The sequence below is a fragment of the Mustelus asterias genome, chromosome 26 (assembly GCF_964213995.1).
Source record: "Mustelus asterias chromosome 26, sMusAst1.hap1.1, whole genome shotgun sequence".
Taxonomy (NCBI): domain Eukaryota; kingdom Metazoa; phylum Chordata; class Chondrichthyes; order Carcharhiniformes; family Triakidae; genus Mustelus; species Mustelus asterias.
In genome coordinates, this window is record NC_135826.1 from 41,372,390 (window position 1) to 41,395,603 (window position 23,214).

Consider the following 23,214-nt stretch of genomic DNA (forward strand, 5'->3'; position numbering starts at 1 on the left):
GAATTTCCAGTCTCACTTGAGCGAGGCGATAAAATCCTGGATGAGACATTAAACTAACCTTCTATTTGCCCTCTTGAATGGGTGTAAACACTTCCATGAAACTGGAGCAGGGAAGTTGTGACTTGTCTCAACTCAATATCTATCCCTCAACCAACATCATGGATGGCACGGTGACACAATGGTTAGCATTGTTGCCTCACAGCACCAGGGACCCAGGTTCGATTCTGGCCTTGGGTGACTGTCTGTGTGGAGTTTGCACGTTCTCCCCGTGTCTGCATGGGTTTCCTCCCACAATCCAAAGATGTCCAGGTTAGGTGGATTGGCCATGCTAAATTGTCCCTTAGTGTCGAAAGGTGTGTCTGTGAGGGGGATTCACAGGGCAAATATGTAGTGTTACGGGGATAGGGCCTGGGTAAGATGCTCTGTTGAAGAGTTGGTGAATACTCAATGGGCTGAAAGGCCTCCTTCTGCAGGTAGGATTCTATGATTACTTAAAAAAAAGGCTTTAACTGTTTATTTCCTCGAGTCATACATTCCTATCTTTGTATGTTCACATACTTGTGTGGTTGTATGTTTGTCCATTTATATGTTCATACGTTTGTTTTGATGGTTGAATATTTATACGTTCGGATGGGTTTGATGAGATTGACTCAGGATGGCATCCTTGCAAACAATGAAAACGTTCACAAAAGGTTTGTTTCTGTCAAGTGTTCTCCCCACAACCGTCCCCCACCCCTGCAACCCCCGCCATTAAAAATGGCACCCTTTCTTTCATCATTTTTCTTAGTTTCCTAAACTCTTGTCCTTTACTTTCCCGCTCCTCAGAGAATCAGAGATTCGACCGACCTGCTGTCACCACCGGGTCAACCGTCCATGTTTGGCCTGGTCAAGAGACGCTCATCCGGAACCCTGCAGCTCCCCCCGTTGTCATGGCGACAGTCTGCGCTGTACGAGGGCTGCAGGTTGCCGAAAGAGGAACAGGGGTTGAGGATAACTGTCCCCATACAAGGAGAACCATTGTCAGCGATAACCCAATGCACCAGCTCCAGGTAAGGGCTCAAGTTTTTCTCTATTCTTCTCAGCTCGGGCCGTCTAAGGGAATCCCTGTCATTTGATGATGGTTAAACTGGTTGAGGTCACTGTTCGTGTCTGTGTGTTCTGATTCTTTTGCTGAATCTTTTAATGCAAAGAACTTTGATTCTACCTCAGTGGGCAGCAATCCCGCCTCTGTGACGGAGGGTTGCAGGTTCAATTCCCACTCCAGAGACTCGAGCACAAAAATCCAGGCTGATTCTCCGATTCTCCCAGTGCTGAGGATGTGCTGCACTGTCGGTGGGGCTGTCTTTCCGATCAGTAATTAAACTGAGACCCCTCTCGGTTGGATGTGAAACTATTTTGAAATTGTGCAGGCGAGTTCTCCTTGGTTTCCTGGCAAATATTTATCCCTTAACCAACATCCCAAAATACAAATTTCCTGGATTGCATCACTTTTCTGTTTGTGGGAGCTTGCTGTGCACAAATTGGCTGCCGCGTTTCTTATGCTCCAATGGTGACAACACTTCCATGATACTTCATTGGCTGTTAAGTGCCGCAAATGCACGTCCCTAATTTAAACCAATGAAGCAATATTTGAAGAGTATTCCCTTTTGTAATGTAGGGGAATGCAGCAGACAGTCAGCACACAGCAAGATCCCACTAACAGCAGTGAGATAAAAGACCAAATGATGTGTTTTGGTGCTGTTGGCTGAAGGATAAATAACAGCAGGGCACTGGGAGACTTAAAAGGAGGACGATGGGAGAACGAGGACTGCATGTTCTTTCCTGTAGGAAGCCTGCAGGTTGTTGGCAAGGCTGAAATCAGCCACTCATCAAATTTCAGGACAGGAGCAAGTGGGAAAGGTTACCAGCCAATACAGCAGCCTCACAGTGCCAGGGGACCTGGGTTCGATTCCCGGCTTGGGTCACTGTCTACGCGGAGTCTGCACGTTCTCCCCATGTCTGCGTGGGTTTCCTCCCACAGTCTGAAAGATGTGCATTGGCCATGCTAAATTCTCCCTCAGTGTACCCGAACAGACGCCGGAGTGTGGCGACTAGGGGATTTGCACAGTAACTTCACTGCTGTGTTAATGTAAGCCTACTTGTGACTAATGAATAAACTTCACACAAAACTTGACACAGTGCTGCACTCGGAATGTCAGACTGGATTATGTGGCTGAGTCTCTGGGGTGCGGTTTGAACCGATACCTCCTGAGTTGGAGATGATGATGTCAACAGGAGGTTAAGTTGGATGGACATGGTTATATTGTGGATTGAATGTACCCACACCCCACGTCAGGGAACATTGTTCCTGGTCTGTGGAGGAAATGTGCCTGGTGGATTTTGGTTTCAGTTATGTTCTGTTTGTTGGTTGTAGCTGTGGATTCTAAAGTTCCTTCAGTGTTGAATGGGTTCTCTGGATGGTTGATGGTGGATACCATATATCGCACAGTGGATGGGATCAAGTGGGTTTCATTCCATTGACAGGGTCCATCATGAAGAAATGAATCATTGCAGAGACAATGATTATTAAACGTTCAGATATCGATCCTCGTCCTCACATGACCTTTCTCTGTCTCTGTTCTCACCTCACCTCGACACTGCAAACTGCATCTTGAAATGAATGCTTTATCCAATGAGTTTCCATTTCTGGAAATCTACAGAATGTACCGTGAACATCGATTTCCTTTCATCTTGTGTCCCCTCTGAGAGGTTTTGGTTTCTCAGGCTCCCAATGAATGTTCATCTGCAAGGCAGGTCAGAATTCAAACCTTGCCGTCATCATGTTCCCTGTCCTTTCTCACCCCTGCCCGCCTATCTCCCGGCTCTCTTACCCATCTCACCCTTTCCCCACCCAATCCACTCCATCCTTACCTTCTCTCACCCCCCTCCCCCACCCTGGCTCATTTTCCCCCATCCTATGACACCTGCTGCCCCAGTCTGATCCTGCACCCATTTCTGGTCAGAGGTTACCGACTCTAATGCTCCATTCACTCTGATTGTTTTTCCTGCCTTCCCCCTCTCTCCTTAACTGCAGATTGAATGTATGTTGGGTTCGAGAATGAGGCCTGTGCAGAATATATCGCATTCTGTACAGCTCATTCCACATCGCGGCTGCGCTGGAGCTGTATGAAGATTTATATCCAACTAAAGACATTGAAATTGTGAAGAGATGAAAAGGAGTCACATTTTTGTAACTCCTTTTACAAATTCATTACGCTCCGAAACTCTACACAGTCTAGAAAGTAGTGTAATCATTTTATTTATTTGTTTGTAGAATGTGAGCGTCGCTGGCTAGGTCAACATTCTAATTGCCCTTGAGAAGGTGGTGGGTGAGCTGCCTTCTTGAACCGCTGCAGTCCATGTGGTATAGGTACACCCACAGTGGTGTTAGCGAAGGGGCTCCAGGACTTTGACCCAGCGACAGTGAAGGAACGGTATATATTTCCAAGGCAAGATGATGAGTGGCTTGGCGGGGAACCTCCAGATGGTAGAGTTCCCAGGTATCTGCAGCTGTTGTTCTTCTAGATGGTAGTAGTTGTAGGTTTGAAAGGTGCTGTTGAAGGAGTCTTGGTGAGTTGCTATAGTGCATCTTGTGAATGGTACACAGTGCTGCCATTGTGCGTTGGTGGTGGAGGGAGTGGGTGTTGAAGGCGGTAGATGGGGTGCCAATCAAGCTGTTTTCTCCTGGATGGTGTTGAGCTTCTTGAGTGTTGTTGGAGCTGCACCCATCCAGGCAAGTGGAGAGTATTCCACCACACTCCTGACTTGTGCCTTGTAGATGATGGACAAACTTTGGGGAGTCAGGAGATGAGTTACTCACTGCAGAATTTCTGACCTGCTCTTGTAACCCCAGTATTTATATGGCTGTTCAGTTTCTTGTTTCTGGATGTTGATGGCGGCCTACTCTGTGATAATAAAGCCGTTATGATAAGGGGAGACGGTTAGATTCTCTCTCGTTGGAAGTGGTCATTGTCTGGCACTTGTTTAGTGTGAACATTTTCTGCCACTTACCATCCCTTCTGCACTGTTGTCCAGGTCATGTTGCATATGGACAGAGACTGCTTCAGCATTTGAGGAGTTATGAATGGTGCTGAACACGTTATTGTCATGTGGGAAATGAGGATTGATACATAAGTAAGAGGTTCGTGAAGAGATTGTTAAAGTAACAGGTATGGGAAATTAAACAAAGAAGCCAGCTCATTTCGCAAGTAAAGCTCATTCTAAAATTGCGGATAAAGGAATCTAATTTTAATATATTCATTATTCAGAACGATTCACCTCTGAATACAAGCAGGGATATTTAAATCAGGAAGGAGAGGCATTTCTCAAAGATGGTTCATTAAGAATTCTTTTGAATATAAAACAGAGTTTCAGAGATTCCAGGAATAGAAACATTGATTTGACGTTGGTTCAGGTGAAGGTTGTGACACTCTGACTTATCAAACTGACATAAGGTTGGATTGGTGGCTGGAGATTGGCAATTGTGTTTCGACTCATCCCTGACTCCATTCCCTAGACACCGTCTCCATCCCTCTCAATACTGAACCAAATTCTTCACATTCTTAGTATTAGAATGTAACCAGTGACAACTTTGTATTGGATGTAATGTGACCAATGGGAACAAGATGTAAGGGTCAGCTGACCCAGTGAACCATGGAACCAATTACAGAGGGATGTAATAGTCAGCTGACCAGCTGATTCACTATAAATAAGGAACTATGTAGAATTGTGGAGAGCTTGGATTGGCCCAGGGCGAGGCTCCAAGTTTGGAGTAGTGATGTTTCTTTATTAAACCCTTTTCTTTGATTTATGAGTTGGAGTAAGTTTTGTTGTATTTTCATGAGCTGCATTTTGAAGAGTTCCTTCTGAAGAAACACTTAGCTCCATATCTGATCCTGAGATGAGCTTCCAACCAGATTAACTCTCCATCAGTCAGGCCATCGCCTTTGACCACTGTTGCATCTGTCTCTGCCCCTGTCTTCACTCTTCTGCTGCTGAAACCTTCACCCATGCCTTTGATACCTCTAGACTTCACTATTCTAACACTCGCTTGGCCAGCCTTCCCACCCCGCCCCCCACCCCGCTCCCGCCCCACCCCACCCCACCCCTGAACTTCATAAATCAGATTTACCCCAAACTCTGCTGCATGTATCCCAGCTCACACCCAAATCCTATTCCCCTGTCAGCTCCTTAACGTACATTTCTTCTCAATTTTACGGGCTTTCATTTTTGTTTCAAATGGCCTTGCCCCTCCCGGTCTCAGTCACTCCCCCCATCTCTGAGATCTCTGTGATCCTCAATTTCTGGCCTCTTACACTTCCCTGATTCTGATCACTCCCCCATGGGTTTCTGTTTCTGCAGCCACCTCTGCCCTAAACTTTGGAATTCCCTCCCTAATCCTCTGAGCTTCTCTTTTAAAAGGTTTATTTATTATTGTCACAAGTTGGCTTACATTAACACTGCAATGAAGTTACTGTGAAAATCCCCTAGTCGCCACACTCCGGCGTCTGTTCGGGTACACTGAGGGAGAATTCAGCATAGCCAATGTATCTAACCAGCACGTCTTTGGGACTGTGGGAGGAAATCGGAGCATCCGGAGGAAACCCACGTAGGCATGGGGAGAATGTGCAGACTCTGCACAGACAGTGACCCAAACCGGGAATCAAACCAGGTCCCTTGCGCTGTGAGGCAGCAGTGCTAGCCACAGTGTCGCCTGGAGGAATACGATATTCCTTAAAACCTACAAGATTTGGATCACCTGGTCCAGGATCATAGAATCCCTTCAGTCCAGAAGGAGACTATTCAGCCCATCTAGCCTGCACCAACAATAACCCTACCCAGGCCCGTAACCCCATGTATTTACCTTGCTAATCCCCTGACACAAGGGCCAATCCACCTAACCTACACATCTTTGAAGTATGGGAGGAAACCAGAGCACCCGGAGGAAATCCACACAGACATGGATTTCTCGAGGAATTAAGGGCTATGGGGAGAGAGCGGGTAAATGGAGTTGAAATCAACCATGATTGAATGGTGGAGTGGACTCGATGGGCCGAATGGCCTTACTTCCGCTCCTATGTCTTATGGTCTTATGGTCTTATAACACGCAAACTCGACAGACAGTGATCCAAGCCGGGAATTGAACCTGGCTCCCTGGCACTGTGAGGCAGCAGTGCTAACCACTGTGCAGCTTGGTGGCAAGTTTTGCCAGATAATTACTCCAGAGAAGGGCCTGGGAGCGTTTTGCAACGTTAAAGATGCTAAAGAAATGCAGGTTGTTCTTGTGCTTGGGGGTGGGGGTGAGGATGGAGGAGGGAGGGAACAGCGAGTGCAGTATTTGTTACTGGAACGCGTGAACAGCATGTAGGGACTATTGATATTTGTGTCAGGCTCTGTTCTTTTATAAGTAGGTAATTTCTTTCTGAATCATAATATTGTTGCTGTTGTGGGTAATTAGGGGCTTGTGGTGAGGTCCTGCCACGCACAATGTCAATTCAGCAACATCTGATTAAAGGCAATGATTTTGCATTATGCACATTTGTGTCAAGACAGGCAGGTCTCTATTTCTGCGTCCTCACAATTATTAAATTAGTTTTGCATCCAATGCATTTTTCTCGCTTCGATCGTTATTCAGAAGCTGGGCAGTCAGATTTGCTTCCACTGGAAACGTGTTGCCTCGAATGTATGGAACTTCGCAGTTACCGTGTTGTTCATGGAGTATGGGAAAACATTGAGATTTTCACCGCGGTCGGGTGCTGGGTACTGAGAAGGGCACTCACTAAATTATTTCCACGGCTAAAGAAGATTGAGGGTGATTGAATTGGGGGTCTTAAGATGATGAAAGGAGTTGACAGGCTTTCCCCCAGTGGGTGAAGCTCAGATCAAGGGGGTGTAACCTTAAAACTATACCGAGCTAATCAAAGATTGAATAACCATGCTAAATTGCCCCTTAGTGTCCCAATGAATGTAGGTTGGGGAGTTAGCGCGATAAATACGTGGGGTTACAGGGATAGGGTCGCTCCGGATGCTGTATGGAGCGTTGGTGCAGATTCGATGTGGGGATTCTATGATGTCAGGAAATGCATCTCTACATCACGAGAGATTCATCGGAGAAGGTTTGGCAAAATAAAAAGTTGTCAAAACTGAGGTTGATAGATTTTTGCACAAGAGAATTCAGGGATATGGAACTGAGACAGGTCCAGGGGTGGAGATACTGATCAGATGTGATCTCATCGCATGGCGGAGCAGGCTTGAGGGGCTGAACAACCTCCTTCTGTCCTTTTATAGCCCCTTTAGCAGCTCCTGCTAAAGAACTTCCTGCTGGGGGATTTTCACAGTAACTTCATTGCAGTGTTAATGTAAGCCTACTTGTGGCACTAATAAATAAGCTTAAAAACTGCTGTCATAATGCTGATGGACACTGGGAAATTAAGAAGCTGTCGGCTGGTCAAATCTTGTAATTCCACTGGGAAAAGCTGCTCATCTCCTACGCTGATCTTCGCTGTCTTCCACTTTCCCAACATATCAGTCATCATATTAACTTTAAACTGTGTCCTTGGCTATAAATCTTCTCATGGACTTGCCTCATCCTATCTCCAAAGCTCCACCGTCCAAGAACCCCTCCTAACCTTTCCACTCCTCCCTTTCTAGGTCTCGTCACCTCACCACCCCCCACCCCCCACCCCCCACCCCCTCCCCGCCTCCATATTCCACAAATCTAACTGTCCCATTGCTGCTGAGTCCCCATTCCTCTCCCGGTCCCTCCATGTTCAAACTCTCTACGAAAACCCAACTCCAGCGAGTCACTTCCAGCTCCTTCTTCCTTGTTTGGTTCTTCTCCGCAGTGCATGGCGTGGCTTGGGACATTTTTCCTTATTTAAGGAGCTCTGTAAATTCGGGTAGAGTTCGTCAGAGGAGTAACAGAACACATGGTGCATCAGGCAAAACTTTAAAAACATTGTGTCATTCTCTTCAGTGAGGACTAATAAAGATAATGGATAACGGGCTCAGTGCGTCTGTGTGTGTATCATTTCAAACCGATAGCTTTCCTTAAACATAATTCCGTACTTAATGAAAGTAATCTGTTTTGTCAAGTTAACAAGATTTAATTTTCTGTATTTAAATGATTTCTGGTTTTCATTTGGAGTTGACCCTAACACTTTTTTTTCTGGTTTTGAGTGATAGATATCTCCCTTTTTTCCTGTAACATGGGCAGAGTTTTTAACTGGCTTATGTTAAACTCATTTCAAATTAAAACCCATCTTCAAAAAGCGCAGGGCATGATTTAAAGGAAGAGCTGTAAATATTTGCATGGGAACACCACCTTCTAGCTATGGGTGGCACGGTGGCGCAGTGGTTAGCACTGCGGCCGCGCAGTCGTTAGCGCTGCGGCCTCACAGTGCCAGGGATCTGGGTTCGATTCCCGGCTTGGATCACTGTCTGTGTGGAGTTTGCACGTTCTCCCCGTGTCTGCGTGGGTTTCCTCCGGGTGCTCCGGTTTCCTCTCTCAGTTCAAAGATGTGTGGGTTAGGTGGATTGGCCATGTTAAATTGCCCCTTAGTGTCAGGGGGACTGGCTAGGGTAAATACATGGGGTTATGGGGATTAGGGCCTGGGTGGAATTGTGGTTGGTGCAGACTCGATGGGCCACATGGCCTCCTTCTGCACTGTAGGATTCTATGATTCTAAGTCTGCACGTTCTCCCATGCAAACCAGCCTCCCATCCATTGACTCTGTCTCCACTTCCTGCTGCCTCAGCAAAACATCCAGCATAATTAAGGACCCCACGCAAAGAACAAAGAAAGTTACAGCATGGGAACAGACGCTTCGGCCCTCCAAACCTGCACCGACCATGCTGCCCGACTGAACTAAACCCCCTACCCTCCTGGGGACCATATCCCTCTATTCCCACCCTATGCATGTATTTGTCAAGACGCCCCTTAAAAGTACTACCGTATTCGCTTCCATTACCTTCCCCGGCAACGAGTTCCAGGCACCCACCACCCTCTATGCAAAAAATCTGCCTTGTACATCTCTTTTAAACCTTGCCCCTCGCACCTTAAACCTGTGCCCCCTACCTTAAACCTGTGACCCCAGACATTCTCTCTTCCACCTCCTTCCGTCGGGAAAAAGATACAGAAGTCTGAGGTCACGTACCAACCGACTCAAGAACAGCTTCTTCCCTGCTGCTGTCAGACTTCTGAATGGACCTACCTTGCATTAAGTTACACCCTAGCTATGACTGTGACACTACATTCTGCACTCTCTCGTTTCCTTCTCTATGAACGGTATGCTTTGTCTGTATAGCACGCAAGAAACAATACTTTTCACTGTACGTTAATACATGTGACAATAAGTAAAATAAAATCAAAGTGTCTGTGTGGGTTTCCTCTGGTTTCCTCCCGCAGTCCAAAAGACATTCTGGTTAGATGCATTGGCCGTGCTAAATTATCCGTCAGTGTACCCGAACAGGCGCTGGAGCGTGGCGACAAGGGGATTTTCACAGTAACTTCATTGCAGTGTTAATGTAAGCCTTACTTGTGACACTAATAATAATAAATCTTCTCTATCACTGGTCCTCTCCTGTATTTCTGCATTCTGCCCCAATCAATGCCCACTTCCTCTCTGCCTCAGGTTGGGGTACCGATGCAGTGGTTGAAGGCTCTGTCGTGCAGGTACTTTTGCTCTCAATGAGTCTTTATTATTCTGCTCTATTTTCACACCATTACAATTAACCTGAAAAACTGGAGGCGACTATCACCCAGAGATAAAGTCAGAGGCATGAAAATAACTGTAGGAACAGAGAGACCTTATCATTCAGCGAGTCTGTGACCTTTTCCCAAGCACAAAAACCTAATTAAATAAATCTGATAAGCTCGAGTTTTCTGTATGTTTGGAAATGATTAGGGGAAAATTTCAATATTTGTTAATGTTGCAACACCTGCTGTCTCTTTTCTGCAAACCCGACAAGCAGCTGCCCTCCGATTCTCTCGGTCCTGTTTCCTTTACCCAATGTCTATCCATTTCCCTCCACCCACACTATAATAAGAGTTCCACAGGCGTTACAGCAACAACTTGCATTTAGATAGCACTTCAAACACAGTAATGCACCCTGAGACTCTTCACCAGAGTGCGGCTAAACAAAATTTGGCAGAGTGAACAAGGCCGTATCACGTGGTCAAAAGCTGAGTCAGAGAGGTAAGTATCAAGGAGTGTCTTCAGGGAAGAGAGATAGAGAGACCGAGACATTTAAGAAGGCAATTCCAGAGCTTAGAACCTAGGCAGTTAGAGTCAAAGAGTCATAGAGATATGCAGCACGGAAACAGACCCTTCGGCCCAATTCATCCATGTTGACCAGGTCTCCCAAACCGAACTTGTCCCATTTGCCTGCATTTGGCCCATATCCTCGAAACATTTCCTATCCATGTAGCTGTCCAAATGTCTTTTAAATGTTGTAATTGTACCCGCCTCTACCACCTCCTCTGGCAGCTCATTCCATACACGCACCACCCTCTGTGTGAAAAAATTGCCCCTCAGGTCCCTTTTAAATCTTTCCTCCCTCACCTTAAACCTATGCCCTCTAGTTTTGGTCTCCCCTACTCTGGGGAAAAGACCTGGGCTATTCACCTTCTCTATGCCCCTCATGATTTTATAAACCTCTGTAAGGTCACCCCTCATCCTCCTATGCTACAGGCAAAAATGTCCCAGCCTATCCAGCCGCTCTTTATAATTCAAACAATTAATGAAGGCTTGACCAGCAGTGTTTGAGCAATGAGAACCACAAGAGACTAGAATTGGAGACGCATTGAGATCCTGAAGGAATTAAGGGTAGGAGGTCACAGAGGTCAGGACAAGCAAGGTCATGGAGGGAGTTGAACACAAAGATGAGAATATGGCTGAAATGGGGCGTTCAGAAAGAGCCGAAGGGATGCATGATTGAGATTGGGTGCAAGTTGGGATGGGAGCAGCAGAGTTTACAATGAGCTGAATTCTATGAAGGGTGAAATGTCGGAGATCATCCAGAAGAGCTTTGGAATATGATGTCGAGGGGTAACAAAGGCACGGAGAAGAGCTTTCAGCAACTGGTCCATTGAGACAGGGGTGGAGTCAGGAAATGTATTGGTGGTGTAGGCAGGCGGCCTTAGACATGGGACAGATATGTGGTCAGAAGTTCATCTCAGTATCACACCAATGTTGTGAAAGGTCTGGTCCAGCCTCGGAGATGGGTGCAGTCGGTGGCTGGGAAACAGGCATTCTGGTGGGGCCCAAAGTTGCTGACTTTTATATTTCCAATCCTCAGTGAGATGAAATTTCTGCTAATTCTGCTAAGTATTGGATGTTGGACAAGCATCATGACAAATCGGAGAGATTGATTCCAGAGATGAAGAGTTTGTCCCTATGAAGAGAGATTGAACAGTTTAGGCCTATACTCTCTGGAATTTAGAAGAATGAGGGGAGATCAGATAGAGGTATACAAGATGATAAAAGGTATGGATAAAGTAGACGTGGAGCGGTTGCTTCCTCTTGTGGGACTTTCAAGGTCGAGAGGTCATAGTCTTCGGAGAAGGGGTAGCAAATTTAAAACAGAGTTGGGGAGAAACTACTTCTCCCAAAGGGTTGTGAATCTATGGAATTTGCTACCCTAAAGTGCAGTGGATGCTGGGACAGTGAGTAAATTTAAGGAGCTAGACGGATTTTTAATTGGTAATGGGTTATGGGGAAAAGGCAGGAAAATGGGGATGAGGAGCATATCAGCCATGATCGAATGGTGGAGTGGACTCGATGGGCCAAATGGCCTAATTCTACTCCTATATCCTATGAACTTATGAACTTATAAGAGTGAATGGTGATGGGGGGGGGGACATTGTTGGGGGGGTGGGAGGGGAGGGGGTACCGTCAAGTGAGTTGGCAGTTAGATAGAGTTGGATTTCACCAGCAAAGATGTGAAACCTGACCTCCAGTAATAACTGCACAGTTTTCTTGTGTATTCTAGTAGCAATTACAGAGCTGATGCAATGGGAGCCGGATGAATCAGTATTGTGGGGGAGTCTGTTCATTTTAGAAGTGAGTTTTCCATTTTAAAATCACTAGAAGTGCAATGTACCTCCGTACCTTCTCGGTGCATTTTCTTTGGGGTTTTTGTTTGTCTGCGGTTGTCTATTTTCAGCACCCCCTCCACCCAGGACTACTGCTGGAGTACAGATGGCTCTCTTGTACCTCATCCAAGTAGGTATGCCTCATGACTGAACTGAAATAATGAATATCTGACAGTGGAAAGAATCACAGCCAAAACATTCTCACTGCACCTAGCTGTGCTGTACCTGACAGATGGTTTAATCCTCATTCCTGCCTTTGTTAGCCCTGGACTCAACCATTCCAACCCTCTCCTCTTCCACACACCACAGACTTGAGCTCATCCAAAAATCTGCTGCCTGGTTTCCTGTCTCACACCAAATTCCATTCACTCTTTGCTCACTGACTTACATGTGCCCCATTCACCCGCCTTAATCATAAAGTTCATTCCCTTGTTTTCAAATCCCTCCTTTCTCTCCCTATCTCTGTAACATCTTTTTTTTCCAATTCCCTTTAATCCACGGTCCCCAAATGATTCAGTTTTTACACCTGTGCCAACGATCCAGGTTAAGACAAATTCGGTAAGATCAAAGCTCGTTTGCATTCTGTTAATCTGTAAATCATTATTTAATTCCCTGAAATTTTCTCGCTACAGCAGTTTGTTCAATCAGGCAGCAGTCCGCTCGTTCTCAAACACTGCCAATTAGTTTGCATTCAAAAAGCAAAAACTCAGTTGCTCCTTTTCTGACATTTTGCTTTGTGAGAACATTGCCAAGTATTTTCTCAGTGGAGATTTATCAGCAGTTTGTTATTGCTCCAGATATTGCTTCCCAGTTTGCCCTTTTGAATACACTTTGGGCACAGGTCCTATGTTACCTCACTGCACATCGTTTCTGAAACTAGGCAGTAGTTGTCAGTGTGCTAGAGGCTATTGGGGGAATCAATGTGAAAACTGATTATATTGCTACATGATTCCTAGTTGGGGGCCACTGGGTTGTGATAAAGAATGTGAGCACAACTTGATTTCTTCACCCTTCTCTCTGGACTCTCCAAGCATCAGCGCACCTCTCAACTGCCTTGGGCATCTAACAATATTTTTCATTTATATAGCACCTTTTAACATAGTGAGGCTCCCAAGGTGCGTCACGGGAGCATTATCAAACAAAATTTGGCACAAAGTCACATAAGGAGATATTACGACAGGCAACTAAAACCTTGATCAAAGAGCTAGGATTTCAGGAATATTTTAAAGGAGAGATGTTTACGGAAGGAATGCTAGAGTTCAGGGCCTAGGCAGCTGAAGGCAGGCCAGCAAAGGTGGATCGACTAACACGGGTGATGCACAGGAGGTTGGAATTGGAGAAGCACAGAGGTTTGGAGAGTTGTAAGGCTGGAGGAGGTTACAGAGGTAGGGAGGGATGAGACCAAGGCGGAATCTGAAAACAAGGGTAAGAATGTTACATTTGAGGCATTGCCAGACTTGGCATCAATGTGGTTTAGTGAGAATAGGAGCAATGGGTGAATGGGACTTTTGCAAATTAGGCTATGGGCAGCAGACTTAACAGAGCAGCTGGAGAATGACAAATATTCTCCAACCAATGCTGAAGCTGATCAGCATTGTGAGTGATATCAGTGGGGTCATTTTGGTGTTAACCCCATCCCCATTGACCATTTTGGAAGACCGACCACCCCATCCATTCTGCTCCCAAGAATTCCCGTCGTCCTTCATCAACCTCCATTTTGGGGAGCTGATTCCCACTGTTGTTTCCAGTTTGGCCTCCACACTGTGTCAGATCCCAGTGTGGTCCCATTTCAGCAAGTTAACAAAATCTTGAATTCATTCCCTTCTCATCCCAGAAAACATAAATTAGTTCTTCTCCTCTTTCACTGGTATGGCTCCTGTCCCAAATGTCAGCTTGCTCCTGCCAGATCACCCTGTGTGCTTCTTTGTAAATAAAGGCACCAGGGGATTAGCGGTAATGTCTTCTGGCTTGGTATACAGCAGAATCTGGCAGCACCTCTACAAGGTGCACGGCATCTTTTATGCAGTGGATCTTCTATTTTCTATGTTTCTATCTTTTATGTTTCTATGTTTCAATGAACTCACCAAGGTTCCTTAGGCAGCACCTTCCAAACTCACAATCACTAACATCTGGAAGGACAAGGGCAGCTGATATCTGGGAACACCACCACCTGGAGGTTCCTCTCCAAGTCACTCACCGTCCTAACTTGGAAACATATCAGCCGTTTGTTCACTGTCACTGGGTCAGAATCCTGGAACTCCCTCCCTAATAGCACTGTGGGTGTGTACCTACACCAAATGGACTGCAGCAGTTCAAGAAGGCGGCTCACCACCATCCTTTGAGAGGCAACTAGCGATGGTAATAAATACTGGCAGAGCCAGCTGCGCCCCACGTCCCTAAATTAACTTTAAAAAATCTCAGAAAGGACAAAAGCAACAGTGGGATGAGGACATCTGTTAGATCTCCCCATCGCCTCCAAGTCACATGCCATTCTGAATTGGGAGTATCCCCAGCCATTTCTCCACCACTGGGTCATCATCCTGGAACCTTGTACTGCACAGCAGGGCGGGAGTCCCATCATCACTCTGACTGCAGGTGCTCGAGAGAAAAATGGGCAATTAGTGATGGGCAATAAATGCTGGCGTGGCCATCGAGGCCCACATGCTGCCAATGAATTTTATTAGCCTATACATTTCCGAAACCTATACCCCAAAATAGATGCAAAAATTAACAACATAGTTCTTACAAAGGAAGCTGTTTCCCCAGTTCAAAACCTATAAAGTTATTTTACATAGAAACATAGACGATAGGAGCAGGAGGAGGCCATTCGGCCCTTCAAACCTGCTCCACCATTTATCACGATCATGGCTGATCGTCCAACTCAATAGCCTAATCCTGCTTTCTCCCCATAACCTTTGATCCCATTCACCCCAAGTGCTATATCCAGCCGCCTTTTGAATACATTTTTTTTGTCAAATGAATGAGGATAGATTCTGGAACTAAAACAGTAAAATGCTGGAAAATCTCAGCAGGTCTGACAGCATCTGTGGAGGGAGGATAGAGCCAACGTTTCGAGCCTGGCTGACCCTTCATCAGAACTGTTTCAGATTCCAACATCCGCAGTATTTTGCGTTTGTGTTAGATTCTGGAACTATTGGACATGTGGGTGCAGTGAGGGGGGCGGGGCGGGGGGGGGGGGGGTGGTGGTGCAATGTGATTTATTTTTGTCAGTATTGCTCAGGTGTATTTGGGGACCTGTGTTCTTTTGTGTGCCGGTTGGGAGACAATTGCTCGCTTGGGTTTAGGGAGTGTCCCTCCCTCCTGCTTTTGTTTTTGTCTCTCACTTTCGACGCCTGTGAGCTGGTGATGTTCACACTCGGCAGGGTTGTTGACATCGGAGACTCTGAATGTATTTAATTCTGTGGCTGAGAGAAAGTGAGAGCTGGGACTGCAGCTGCGAGGCAGTGTCAGTCTCTGAGAGCTGCCCACAATGGAACACGGATCATTCAGAGTTGGGGCTGTGGGGGATCCAGTGGAAAAATCCTTGATCCAGGTTTAGTACCGCGTTGCTGTTCGAGATGGGGAATTAGGCAGAAAAGAATGAATCTCCCCTTCTTCCCAGGACGCCCGCGCCGCCTTCAGCTGATTAATGGGTTGTTATTGAGTGATTTATTAATTATTTTAAATTGCAATCAATGGAAGCAGTCAGCTTGTTAGAATTTAAACCCGTTTTAAAACACCTCTATCTAGCAAGGAGCTGAGATTTCTGATCAGGTCTTGACCCCTGGCCGGAGCTGAACCATTTCTGAGCAGAAAATCGCCAATTTATCCTTTCCCTAAAGAAATATTTAATTCGGGGATACAATAGATGTCATTTTTAACAGAATCTGGACTTATCCTTTTTAAACAAACCCTGTTGAGGTTGTAAGTAAACTGTTTTTTTAAAAAAAGTTTTATTTAACTTTTGAAATATTTAAAGGCTTTTTTTCCCAAAACAAATTGGGAATTATTTTGATTCTACTTCGATTAATTGTTCCCAACTCATCACTGTGTGAGTCCTCCTAACAATTCACCTTCGTGTTAAAAACATTGCATTTAATCGGTTTCACAATCTTTCTTCATATCCTGTAATATATGAATTGAAATCGAATTATAAATTCAGATTGGCCTTTAGATCTGGGTATTATTGATATAAAAACGAAGGGGATATCCGAAGATTTAAAAAGACTGCGTTTGATTCTGAACTTTCAGAACCCAGGCTAATGGACAGCGACTGAATCCGAACCCAGCCTCTTTATTCAGGTTTATTCGGAATTGCCCCATCCTTCCTTCCGTTTGAAATATACTTGGAGACAGAAAGGAATCAATTGGCCCCTTTTAGACATAACTTCAGCTTTAAACCAGGGCTCCGCTTCGCTCCAGCCCACTCCTGGAGCGCTGACTACAGTGAAGGTGCACCAAACGGCGAATCCCAACTTCCAGCCACTTCTCTCCCTGCCTCCCCCCTCTCCAAATCCACCTCACCGCCCCCCCCCCCCACTCCCTCCATGGAGCCGCTGAAATGTTCCGCTCTGGTCCGGGAAGGGGTAGGGACTGCCAAACCTCCCAAGCATCTATGGAGGCAACCGAGGACCCACATCAAGATCAAGCAGAGATTCTACTCGGACACCGAGAGGTACATGTACCACCGAGCTCTGGACAACTTTCAGACCCTGGAGAACGGCGGCAGACCCGGACTGAAGAAGCCGCGGATGTCCTGGCCCACCTCCTTCCATGGGTTCAGACGGTAAGCGGGGAAACGGGGAGCTCTGGAAATAAAATCCAAATGTGGAAACAAAAGTTTCATCCCTTAGAAAAAGACTCATTATCAGTGTGGAGTGTGTATATGTACATGCTGGGGGAAGGGAGAGAGTAGGTGGATGCTTGTGTGTGTGATTATCACACACTCCATTACATAAGAGATCAGATATCCACCTTTTATATTAAGAAAGTGAAGGGTTCCAGCTTTATGTTCCAAGGCGAGAGAGCTCTGCCCCTTTATCCAGTCTATCTCAAACCCCTTTGGACAGCTTCAACTCCTTTCCCTTGTCAGGGATACCTCTCACTGATGTTGTTGACCACACTCAATGACCCTCAGTGCAACAAGAGTGGTCTACAACAACATGGAGTAGACTTCTGAGTGTCCCATCAGGTTTAGACACTGCTTGTTTTATCATTGTTTAGCTATCTACACATTTTTTTGATAATGGATGGATTGGTGTGTAAATACTCTGTGGGGAGTGAGGGAACACATTTACTGGTGAGGGCAGCGTACAAAAATCGAATACTGGAGATGTGAAAAGGTGGTTGTTTGTCTTTTGGGATTATAAACCTTCCTTTAAGAGATTAAATGCGTGGGCAAAGTCCACGATGGGGTTGAATGTACATGAGCTGTAAAACAAGGCAACATGGTGGGTGAAATTGAGTGGGTGGAGTAGGTTTGATCCCATGAAAGGCCTTTTCTCTTACCATCTTTCCTTATGTTTAGTCATTCGAAATCAAGAATTCCTGTCAATCCTTCAAAGTTAACTTGGGAAGGTGAGGGGGTGAAAGATTTAAGGGCAGTGTCATTACAAATGGAATAACTCCAATGATGAGGCTGTCTTGGAGCCATTTTGATTGAATCACCTCATTGGAATTGGAGAGGGGGGTGGGATGATGACATTGATGGCGGATTAAAGCACCAGTTCCATTTTACATTGCCACAATTGGAAAATGACAGGATTCCTAATAATTTCCTGGTAACTTGACACTATTGGGGTTAATTCAAGCTGCTTTTATTGTTGAACTGTGAGCATGAAGCACTGGTGAAAAGCTCAGACTGAATCTTACCAATCCTGGTGGAACGGCTCAGGAAACCTCTTGAAATTCTCTTTCGCCTTCAGTTTGTTTCCTAAGTGGTGCCTGATTGCGCAGTTTAGTTTTATAAATGGAGTGTTTACAATTCATCCCTTCTCCCCCACAAAGTGGAAACATCTCTTTGTCTACCTTATCAAACCTCTTTGTAATTTTAAAGACCTCTATTAGATCACCCCTGAGCCTTCCTTTTTTTTCTACAGGGGAGTCTGTTTAGCTTTTCCTAACAAAAATATAGCCTCTTGTTTCTGTTATTTCCTTGTGAATTCTTTTCTGCACCTTCTCCGGTGCTTCTATGGTATTTTTGTAATATGGAGACTGGAACTGTGCAGGATGTTAATGCAACAACATAAAAATGCCCTACTTTCTCTGAATGGATTTTCTGGTTAAAACAGCACCCAGTGCTTTCTGAGCATTATCCTGATGGCGTATGCTATGTTGATAGTTTTATTTATTATTAAGATGGTGAGGTGCCAATTGTGCAGGATTCCACCAAACATAAATGGGGTAAGCGATAAAGCCAGAGAGATTAAAGCACTGCAGCAAACTGATGAGATTTGTCATTGTCATATCTAAAACACATTCAGCCTTACACATGCACCATTTCGGTCAGTGGATAGTCAATCCCACAGAGATGGTGGGAGCAGTTGTACTGATTCATTCCAAAACCAAACAGATTGGTTTCTTGCAGAAAATAACATTTTTTGATTTCAGTACATGAGTAATTTAAAACTTGGCACGTAGTAAGTGTACTTGGAAAGAACATACAACTTTAAACCTATGTTTCCAAAGTTCTTGTTGCTAAACTCTTCCAAAGAACAAAGAAAAGTACAGCACAGGAACAGGCCCTTCGACTTTCCAAGTCTGTGCCGATCATGATACCCCAACTAAACCTTAAAGAACCTTCTGCCCTTACTCGGTCCCTATCCCTCTATTCCCTCCCTATTCATGTACCATCCAGATGCCTCCTAAATGCTGCTAATGTGCCCGCTTCCACTACTTCCTCTGGCAGCACGTTCCAGGCACCCATGACTCTGCGTGAAAAACGTCCCCTGCACACCTCCTTTAAACTTTCCCCCTCTCATCCTGAACCTGTGCCCCCTTATATTTGAGATTTCCACCCTAGGAAAAAGCCTCTGACTATCCGCCCTGTCTATGCCTCTCATAAATTTTGTAGATCTCTATCAGATCCCCCCTCAATCTCCATCTTTCCAGTGAACGACAGAGGCTGAGGGGAGACCTGATAAAGGTCTTTCCTTGCTGCTGTACGCTAATTGATAGAGATTAATAATCATTGTTAATCAAAAACTCCATTAACGTTGTCTCATATGACTAACAGAATGGTAGAATGAGAACAAATGAACCATGGTCTTTGATTGTCGAACAATTTGTATGTTTCTTTTTTCAACTCCATTCCTAAAGCCCAGGACATCTTCAGGCATTTTACACTCAATGAAATGCAATGAAACATAGTCATTGTTGTAATGGAGAAAACACATCTCCTTTACATATGATATGTAAATCAATGAGACGCTTGGCCAGATGATCTTTTTTAGGTCTTTACTGAGAGACAATATTAACCAGGACTCCAGGGAGAATCTTCAATTAATGCAGTGGAATCTTTCACATCTACCTGAGAGAGCAGACACTGACTTGCTTAGACATCACATCTGAGAGTGCAGCGCTCCCTCTGTGTCAGCACCAGGAACCTCAGCCTAGATTATGTTCAATTTTTGCTTAAGAATATAAAAACTAGGAGCAGGAGTAGGCCATCTGGCCCCTCGAGCCTGCTCCACCATTCAATAAGACCATGGCTGATCTTTTCGTGGACTCAGCTCCACTTACCCGCCCGATACCATAACCCTTACTGTTCAAAAATCTATCTTTGTCTTAAAAACATTCAATGAGGTAGCCTCAACTGCTTCACTGGGCAGGGAATTCCACAGATTCACAACCCTTTGGGTGAAGAAGTTCCTCCTCAACTCAGTCCTAAATCTGCTCCCCCTTATTTTGAGGCTACGCCCCCTAGTTCTGGTTTCACCCGCCAGTGGAAACAACTTCCCTGCTCTATCTATTCCCTTCATAATTGTACATGTTTCTATAAGATTACCCCCTCATTCTTCTGAATTCCCATGAGTATAGTCCCAGTCTACTCAGTGTCTCCTCATAAGCCAACCCTCTCAACTCCGGAATCAACCTAGTGAATCTCCTCTGCACCCCCTCCAGTGCTTCTCGGCACTTTGGCTAAGGTCAAGTATGAGATCAGGTGTAATACCTGTTCTTGTCAGCTTGGATCTGGTATGTCCCTCGTCTGGGGACCATGAATTGAACTGGTTTTTGGAACCAGGAGATGGATTGCCCTGCCCACTCTGCACATTGGCTTTCTGAGAAAGAAATACATATTTTAAAAATACGTTCAGTTTTCTGAAATGCAACTTGAAACCTATGCCCACCCCAGGGAGTGCTACCCCACTGAACCAGGATTGACACGCCAAGTAACACTGACTTAGAATTCCCTCCCTCAGATGGAAAGAGTGAAGTTTGGAAAAGTATGAATTTGAGTGCAGTGAATCTGTATTTCAAATTGTTGAAGGTTGTGGGGGAAGGAAGACTGTGTAGGATGATTTATTTGCAGCCTTGGAGAAACAAGAGAGGAAAGTTAAGAGGGTTTCTCTGATTTGTGAATCAGAGCTATTGAATAGAGGGTTCAGAGTTGTGACCTCACTCTTGCATACTTAAATTAGCAACCTGTGTCCTCTCTAGTGTAATAACCCACCCTGGCCCACTCACTGCAATTACTGTAATTACAGATATGCAAATAAGATTCGGTTAGGATGACCAGAAATGAATTAAACTGACATCCCAGGTAAGAGCTGGGGGAAATCAAAGGGAAAAATTGCAATGAGTGTTATTTCAATGTATGGAATGCAGATTGTGGGAGAGACTTTTCTACATTGGCAAACTGGGGTTGTTGCTGTAATATGCCTAGAATTGATGTCAAATATACAGCACAGTAACAGGCCATTCAGCTCATCTGCTCCACAGAAACCTCCTCCCAGTTCTCTTCACCTCATCATATTCTTCAATTTTGTTCCCCCCCCCCCTCTGTGTTTAGCTCCTGTCTTCGTCAATATATCAATGCCATTTATCTCAACTGGTTATGGTAGCGAGTTCCACAGCCTCCCTTGGTAAACAGGTTTCTCATTAATTCCCCACTGGGTTTTGTTCGTGACTATCTTATATGTCCAATCCTATATCTTGAGTCATCCTCACAAGTGGAAATCTAGGACTGGATTTTCCTGGTCCTAAGGAGGTGGTCAGTATTGGAATGAAGCTAAAGTTGGAATGTCAGGTGTTGTGTTGGTTACCCAACGTGTTCCTATCTCTTTGTTGAACTCTTGGTGGCCAGCTGGAGGCCAGAAGTCAGTCTTAGCTGAGTTGTAGATTGATTCAGAGTGAAACATTACAAGTCTTCAGCTCTACTGCCTCTCCACTGTCAATAAATGTTTCTATATACACATTCAAGCCAATATCCAATCAATGTCCTCCATCTGTCTACACCTCATCTTACTTTATTTGTTAACACATCTGGGTGATCTTGTCAGAGGTGGGGGTCAATAGTAGTGGGGTATTTAGGTCCATTGGGGAGAACACTAATCATGTCACCTTGACCTTCCTGATAGTTTCAGGCACCCCACAAAGGCTGGAGCCTGAAATTGAAATAGAATTGCCTCCTAGTAATAGTTTGGAGCCATCAGTGCCTCCTGTCCATCTCCTCAGCACAGACCCTTTGGGATGTGTTGGGCACGGGTGCTGCTGCAAGCCATCCTGTGGAAGGATCTCCATGCCTCTCCCTTCTCGAAACCCCACATAATCTTTACCAGGGGGTGGTGGTGGGAGGGTTGGTGGGGGGATGGGAGTAATTCCAGAGGTGGTTTCTTGGTCTACTGTCTCCAGGAAGATGTGCAGCTTAGGTGGATTGGCCATGGTAAATGCACAGGGTTACGTGGAAAGGCTGGGGGGAGTGGGGGTCTGAGTGAGATGCTCTTTTAGAGAGTCGGTGCAGACGCAATGGGCTGACAGGCCTCCCTCTGCACTGTAGGGATTCGATCGTTTAAGATTACAAGTGATGACCTCTCATGACCACTTCTGGATTCCTGATTCTTAGTTGAGGCCAATGTTAAGATCATGACTCAATTGGGAAAATCACCTGTGTCACCCTTTCATCATCTTAACAGCCTCCATCAGTCCACCCCCACCTCTCCTCTTTTTCTAGAGAAAATATTGCTCAACTTCCTGTCCAAAGATCACAGTTGGCTTTTAATGTAACAGATAGCTCACTCAAAGCAAAACTACTCTCAGTTCTCCTTCCTACCCTCTGTGAGCGAAGTGCAGCTGCAAAAGCCATTCTGTTTACAGAAGCAGGTTATTCAGCCCATTGATTCCATCCTGGCTCTTTACTGGGAGCCGATAACTAATTCTACTGCCTGACTCTCCTCTTCCTCTGCCATGGCTCATTTTCCGCCTTCCAGTATTTATCCAACTTTCCCTTAACTCCAGCCCAATCCATCACGCAAGCCAGCCTCCCATCCATTGACTCTGTCTACACTTGCCGCTGCCTCAGCAAAACAGCCAGCATACTTAAGGACCCCACGCACCCCGGACATTCTCTCTTCTACCTTCTTCTGTCAGGAAAAAGATACAAAAGTCTGAGATCACGCACCAACCGACTCAAGAACAGCTTCTTCCCTGCTGCTGTCAGACTTCTGAATGGACTTACCTTGCATTAAGTTGATCTTTCTCTACACCCTAGCTATGACTGTAACACTACATTCTGCACTCTCTCACTTCCTTCTCTATGAACGGTATGTTTTGTCTGTATAGTGCCCACGAAACAATACTTTTCACTGCATGCTAATACATGTGACAATAAATCAAATCAAAAACTCACCCATTCCCTGTGGCAAAGCATTCCTTGTGTCAGCAGCTCTGTGACAAGAGGTTTCCTTAAACCCATTCTCTTTGTGTCAACTTTAAATTGGTGACCTCTTTGTTCCTGACCCCTGAACTCCAGAGCCAGCAGAAATAATCTTTTCCCGACTCTCACTATCAAAATACTTCATCGTTAAAATAAAACCTTCCACTAAATCTCTTCTTGGCCTTCCCTCTGCTCTAGTGAATATGGT

General features: G+C 45.3%; 1 protein-coding gene across 2 annotated transcripts in view; it reads left to right on the plus strand.

Moving 5' to 3' along the window:
- The window catches only part of LOC144479625 (3',5'-cyclic-AMP phosphodiesterase 4C-like), a 330,099-nt gene that overhangs the window by 83,746 nt on the left and 223,139 nt on the right, over positions 1–23,214 (plus strand). For both annotated transcript variants that reach the window (XM_078198561.1, XM_078198559.1), the window contains exon 3: positions 826–1,049. In XM_078198561.1, the coding sequence (XP_078054687.1) occupies positions 826–1,049 (224 nt within the window). The remainder of the gene's footprint in view (positions 1–825; positions 1,050–23,214) is intronic.